The sequence below is a fragment of the Panthera uncia genome (assembly GCF_023721935.1).
Source record: "Panthera uncia isolate 11264 chromosome B3 unlocalized genomic scaffold, Puncia_PCG_1.0 HiC_scaffold_1, whole genome shotgun sequence".
Classification (NCBI taxonomy): Eukaryota; Metazoa; Chordata; class Mammalia; order Carnivora; family Felidae; genus Panthera; species Panthera uncia.
In genome coordinates, this window is record NW_026057582.1 from 23,037,596 (window position 1) to 23,044,304 (window position 6,709).

A 6,709-nucleotide genomic window follows, 5' to 3' on the forward strand; every position below is an offset into this window, starting at 1 on the left:
GGAGGAGGGAGGCTGAAAAGTGTTCACTGCTTCCCTCTGCTGGTTAAACTAGACTGTTTTGTTATAAAGAACTGTTGAATACCAGAAGACCTGTAAAATTCAGTTAGTATCTTAAAGATATTAAGATATCTTTATCTTATATATATTATCAGAAACAGGCTGAGCATGGTTTTTTTTTTTTGTGCTGCACTGATGGACATGCAATGTTATTAGATGTCTGTAATGAGATAATACGTGCAAATAATAATCTTACTGTTTATTGAGTACCTACTATGTATGTACCAGGCATTTTATGTATAGCTCTGATTTACAGATCTTATTTTCCAAAGCAAGTTTTATTGCCCCAATTTGCAGGTGAGGAGGATAGAGATCAGAGAAGTTAAGTAACTTGCCAAATGTCACACAATGAAGAAGAGTCGCTATCTGGACCTAAATCCATGTCTTTTCTAACATCGACACCCATGCTGTTGCATGACATCGCACTAAGGAACTACCTAACAATGCCTGACATCTAGTAAGTATTCAATAAATGTTAGTTCCCTTCCCTTATCATGGCATTCTGACATCATTTTCCAACTTCCTGCTGAGTTTGCATTAGATGATGCAATAGCTATTAGAAACATTTCATTAATGGTGACACCCACTTAAAAGTCTGCCATGTATAAAAACATAAATAAAAACCCCTACTGCCCTTTCAGCCATGCTGGAAGCAAAGGTACAAGTCCGGAGGAGTCTGATGTCAATGCCAGGGAAAGTCCTCTACTGGCAAGTATGTGACACTGGGAAGACATCTGCCAACATACATTCCCAGCGCCTGAGGCCCATGTCTTGACATACTGAGCCAGTGACAAGAGGACACCAATGATGACGCAACGTCAGATAACCAATGGGAATGAGAGATGACTGGTAAACCAAGTAAGAAGGCACTGGCAGAGGCAGCAAAGAGGCGTGGTGCTTGCGACAAGGCTGTAGCTTGAAAAGAAAAGAGGCCGTACCTTCACAGCCACGTTCTATCTGTCCACTCCGATGGAGGGCGTCATTGATGAGGTCTGGCAGACGCCCATTCAAATCCACCGAGGCCAGACATCCCTGAAAGCCATCCCGGGAAGCCACCAATTTTGGAAGGTTGCTGTACATGCCTTGGGCCAGACCCGCCATGTAGAGGTCACCTGCAAAAGAAAGTAAGTAGCAAGAGCAAATGAGTAAAGGGTTAGAAACCATGTCAACTAAAGCTAATGCACCTTAGGCTAGTATACTTCTTGGATAATGATAATAAAGCTGGGAGGGGGAACCAGCATAAACAACTAATTACCAGAGTTTCTACATTGTAGACAGAGGAAACTAACATTGCTTATGTCATTCATTTTCTGCATGCCATCTCACAAATTTTAATCACTATATTCAGTCTATGAGGTAGGTATTGTTCCCATTTTATGATGAAGTAAAGATTAACAGGATTTTCAACAAAACCACCACTTACTCACTGCTTTTTATGTGCTTGTTACCAATAATATGCTTAGGATTTTATAGACATTATCCCATCAAAAATCATAACAGCCCATAAAGGTAGTAACAATTATTATCCTCATTTTGCAAAAAAAAAAGTATACAGAAGCTGAACAAGGCTAAGAGATTTCATCAAAGTCACCCAGGCAGTAAGCGATTCAGCTGAGATTCCAAAACATATATATATATCCTTTCCTCTATATTATGAGCCCCCACATTTTGACATTTATCACCTCACACTCAGCCCCCACATACCCCAGGTTTACAGAGAAAATGAACCATCCCTGGAAGAGTGGTTTAAGTAAAAATTGCATTTGGATATAATTTAATGTTGTTAAAATAGGATATGCATTATGTATCGAAAACACATAGCATTCCTAACTTGTAGTATACTTCTGCAAACAGCCTTTCTATTGTAAAAAATGTTCTAAAAAGGAAATCCTTCTTTACAGGTTTACCTTTCAAATCCAGATTTTTGGCACCATTGATAACCTGAGTGACCACTTTAGTGTCCACTTTCAAACTGTGGGTGTTACTGTTGTCTCGGGTGATGACGACGTTGTGCCACTGGTTGTCATTCAGGGGGCGGTCACTGTTGCCCTTGATCACATTGGGACCATTCCCGAGGTCAAACACATAGTGTATGTACCTGTGAGAAACAATAACCCCCCCAGTGAGTTGAGACTCCCTAAAGTAGATTAATGGCAACCTATATACATAACTGACACTAAAGGCTTCACATCCCCCATGTTACCCTGGCATTATGCAGGAATAATAAAGCTTGATTTAGGATTGTAAAAATAATCCTAGCCTATCCTATCAGACCTTAATTCCATACTTACGTAATTCACTTCTCTAACACTATCTAAAAATCCAGAGTCACAAAGTAGTGTAGACAGTACATTCCAAAACACTAAGGGGTGGCATTTAAATTCCGTGGATCATGGATCTATTATCTGGTTCTGTTCTAGTTTTTGTTTTTATTTTAACCATTTTCCAACACACGGTAGTAAAATATCTTGCAGAAAGAACAGCTTTTAAAACGTTGCATAAATGAGCTAATGGTAATGCTGAAAATATCTATATTTCATTTCTTCCTATAGACTTGGTAGCTGAAGATAGCACTGACCCAGAGACAGATGCAATGCACCCTATATATCCTTCTTTTGCAAAAATAAGCTTCTCTCCTATAGGCTTAAAGGACTACATTTTACAGTAAAAAAAAAAGTCTGAGAATATTGAGTTAGTGGAATATCTTTAAATAAACTAATGAATTTCTCTTCCTTCCAGCCCTAACCGTTACATAGGTATTTTTAATCAATGAGGATGAGAGCATGTACTGGGAATAGAGAGTAGGGAACAGAATGGGTACTTTTTTCATATCCGTATTTCATGCAGGGCTTGAGCTGAGATACCTGGTATAAACTATGTGAAGTGTTCTACTCACCCCTTGACTAGCTCAACTGCAATGAAGTCATTGCCATCACCACTGTTGAAGAGGATGAAGCCATCAGCTGAGGTGGTCTTGAACTGGAAGAAGAGGTGCATAGAGGTGTATGCCTGGAGGGTGGCCAGGCTCAGGTAGCTGCTCTTGGTCTTGAAGGTGACAGGGTCAGCAATGATGTTCCTCAGTCCAAAACGTGCCTTCAGCTCACAGTAATCAATGTCACCATTTTTGCACAAGTCAATGTAGAGCAGGCCATTGAACATGAGGCTCTGCAAGTGCCCAATGAAACTGGAGGGGACAACGGAGATGTAGCGTTTCTCAGTCATGATTCCAGTCTCGATATTGTGGAATTCCAAGCGGGTATGGTCCCCCACCATTGTACCTATGAACATCACAAAGGAGATACCAACAAGTCACCATGTTTTGTCACGGCATCCTTACTGTATCTTTTAGGTGTCCATGCAAAATATTCACTTCCAGAAAACAAAATACTCAATGTAGTATGGAGCCAATGTTCAGTCAGGAGGCTGACTCTTGACCCAGTCTGAGCTATATGCCCTGCATACCATGCTCTCATGCCGCAGCTCAGAATATTCCATCACATAACAGAAAATACGCAATTGTGGATAATTCCACTGACAGGGCAAAACCATCCATCTCCATTCAAAAAAAACAATTGGGTATGAAGCATACTATAAGCAGAAAAGTCTCTTGCCCTAAACCTTTTAAAGATACAACAAAAAAAGCATTAGGCATTCAGTACCAAATATTTATTGATGTAATAATTTACCACCTAGTACTTGTAGAAAGATTCTATTGTAGAACATTAATTTTTTTTCTGAGCAGCAACTGTTGCTATTTCTGATAAAACAGCTTCCATCTTTATTTTACCTTAAAACCATCTGGACTGGATAAAGCTGGCCCTAACCCAGCTCTTGAAATAATCAGGCTACCCAGACTGGACGTCTCCATATATTTTATGCCCCTAACCAAAGAGCATTGTCTATATGGACTAACAAGGTGGTCTTTAAATTTTTTTTTTTTTCAACATTTTTTATTTATTTTTGGGACAGAGAGAGACAGAGCATGAACGGGGGAGGGGCAGAGAGAGAGGGAGACACAGAATCGGAAACAGGCTCCAGGCTCCGAGCCATCAGCCCAGAGCCTGACGCGGGGCTCGAACTCACGGACCGCGAGATCGTGACCTGGCTGAAGTCGGACGCTTAACCGACTGCGCCACCCAGGCGCCCCACAAGGTGGTCTTTAAACTTTATCATACCTCTGGCTCACATTAAGGGCTTCTTAACTCACAGTTCCCTAGGCCCTGCCCTCAGAGTTTATCATTCAAAAGTCTGGGGTGTAGCCTGAGAATATGCATTTCTAACAAGTTCCAAGGTGATGCTTATATAGCTGGTCTAGGAACCACCCTTAGAACCAAGGGATTAGCAGCAACATAAACTGGAGTATTCAGTAATTATTCAGTAATTAACTCGAGTAATATTCACCTCCAGAGCTTTTGCTAGAACACCTTTGAAAGAGTCATTCTTGGTAAATAAGGTTTGTTGAAGGAATAAGAAGAAAACCCAGAGCTGCTGGAGGCCTCGTGATAAGGAGAGAGAGTGGGCCTGCCTGAGTAGACAGCCAACCCGGAAGATAACCACAACATGGACGGAAAGTTTCTCTAGGGTGATGCCATGTGAAGGTCTGGATTCAGTAGTCACAGCCAGACTTTTAACTATATGGCAATAGATTCCCTTTTGTGCTTCAAGCATTTGAGTTGGGTGTCTGACACTTACAATTAAAAGATCTCCAGCTGATACAAATAAACTAGTAGACCTTTCATTACATGGCTTATCTAGAAGTAGTAAGTGAATAGGGCAGGAGTAATGAAAGGGGTTTGAAATAAATACAAAAGAGAATGGAAATCTTAATAACAAAGTCAAGAAAAACAGCATTAGTATGGCTAGAGTAGATGGTGACTCCCTCAACATTTATATAGACAAATCATTAAAATTTAACAAACCATGCCCTAATGCCCCAGTGGTGAAGGAAGGGCAGGGAACATCCCTCCTCCTGCCTTATCTTGTTACCTCCCACACTGAAGAAACTTCACTACAAAGACACTCCTAGCATCTCTTTACTAACTCTGTTACAGCTTTCCAGAGGAAAAGGAGTGACATAATCAGGAAGATTAAAGAAAATCTACCGAGAAACTGTATTTCCATAGTTCACCCCCTGGCACTTCCTGTTTCTCCCTAGGGGAACAAGCTGTCTTCGAGAAATACCCAGTGTAGGGGCACTTGGGTGGCTCAGTCGGTTGAGCGTCTGACTTCAGCTCAGGTCATGATCTCGCAGCTTGTGAGTTCAAGCCCCACATTAGGCTCTGTGCTGATGGCTCAGAGCCTGGAGCCTCTTCATGTTCTGTGTCTTTCTTTCTCTCTCTGCCCCTCTCCCACTCACACTCTGTCTCTCAAAAATAAATAAACATTAAAAAAAAAAAAGAAATACCCAGTTTACCCCATTTACCCACCACACCATGGACTTTAGGGAAGCAAGCCTTGCTTCCATGGAGATGCCTACCCAAGCCCTGAATTAGTTAGCATTCAAGTGGGCAATTCTAATTCTGAAATTCAGGGGAGCCTGTGTGGCTCAGTTGGTTAAGCATCTGACTTCAACTCGGGTCATGATCTCGTAGTTCAGAAACCCAATACCTGCATCTGGCTCTGTGCTGACAGCTCAGAGCCTGGAGCCTGATTCTGATTCTGTGTCTCCCTCAATCTCTGCCCCTCCCCCACTCATGCTCTGTCTCTCTCTGTCCTCTCTCTCAAAAATAAACATTAAAAACAAGTTATCAAAAAAATAATTCTGAAATTCAGTAGAGGTTAACCACATTCTTCAGTACTAGTGTTACCACTGATAAAAATGATACGTGGCTTTAACCAGCCTTGCATTTGTTTTTGTTTTGTTTTGTTTTGTTTTGTTTTTTGCTGTTCATGTAGAACTCAGACAGCAGAGGGAAAAAAAAGGATAGAAGGGGATTATATTTTCTTAGTTCCCTTCAACTTCAGTACCTGGGAGATTCAACTAGATCTCACCTTCAGATATTCAGTATTAATGTCCTCTCTTTAGGAGCATACTCGGATCTGTTGCAAAGAGTTGTTTATAAGCACAAAAGTCAGATTTACATTTTATGAGCTTCTATGTGGTATTTTGACAACTAGTGACAATTCATTCTCTTAACAGAAGCAAAAATAAAATAATGGGTGTTGGTTAACCTAAATATAAAATTATAATAGGACAAAAATAAAAATGTAACATAAATCTGCTAATAATTGAAAAAGTAGGAGAATTAGTGTATAAAATTACTTGGTATTGAAAGTTGGACTAATCACGAAAATGAAAACTAGCATAGCCTAAATTCACGTGCTGTAGAACAATGAAGTGACTGAAATGAATACCCATAGTCAATTAGCTATAGCTGTTAATACAGGGCTGGAGAATGATGGGAGGGATCATACATAGCCAATCTTCATGGGAACACAGGAACTAAAGAATACTTGAAGCCATGCTAATTCTTATTTGAAGGAGGAGGAGGAGGAGGAGGAGGAGGAGAAGGAGGAGGAGGAGAAGGAGGAGGAGGAGGAGGAGGAGGAGGAGGAGGAGGAGGAGGAGGAGGAGGAGGAGGAGGAGGAGGAGGAGGAGGAGGAGGAGGAGGAGGAGGAGGAGGAGGAGGAGGAGGAGGAGGAGGAGGAGGAG

At 41.1% G+C, this 6,709-nt stretch overlaps 1 protein-coding gene across 1 annotated transcript in view; it reads right to left on the reverse strand.

Moving 5' to 3' along the window:
• NRXN3 (neurexin 3) overlaps positions 1-6,709 on the reverse strand; it is an 896,926-nt gene that overhangs the window by 446,329 nt on the left and 443,888 nt on the right. The window contains exons 9-11 of the mRNA XM_049614079.1: positions 2,954-3,335; positions 1,965-2,155; positions 996-1,169 (exon numbers count right to left, since the gene is read on the reverse strand). Of these exons, the coding sequence (XP_049470036.1) occupies positions 996-1,169; positions 1,965-2,155; positions 2,954-3,335 (747 nt within the window). The remainder of the gene's footprint in view (positions 1-995; positions 1,170-1,964; positions 2,156-2,953; positions 3,336-6,709) is intronic.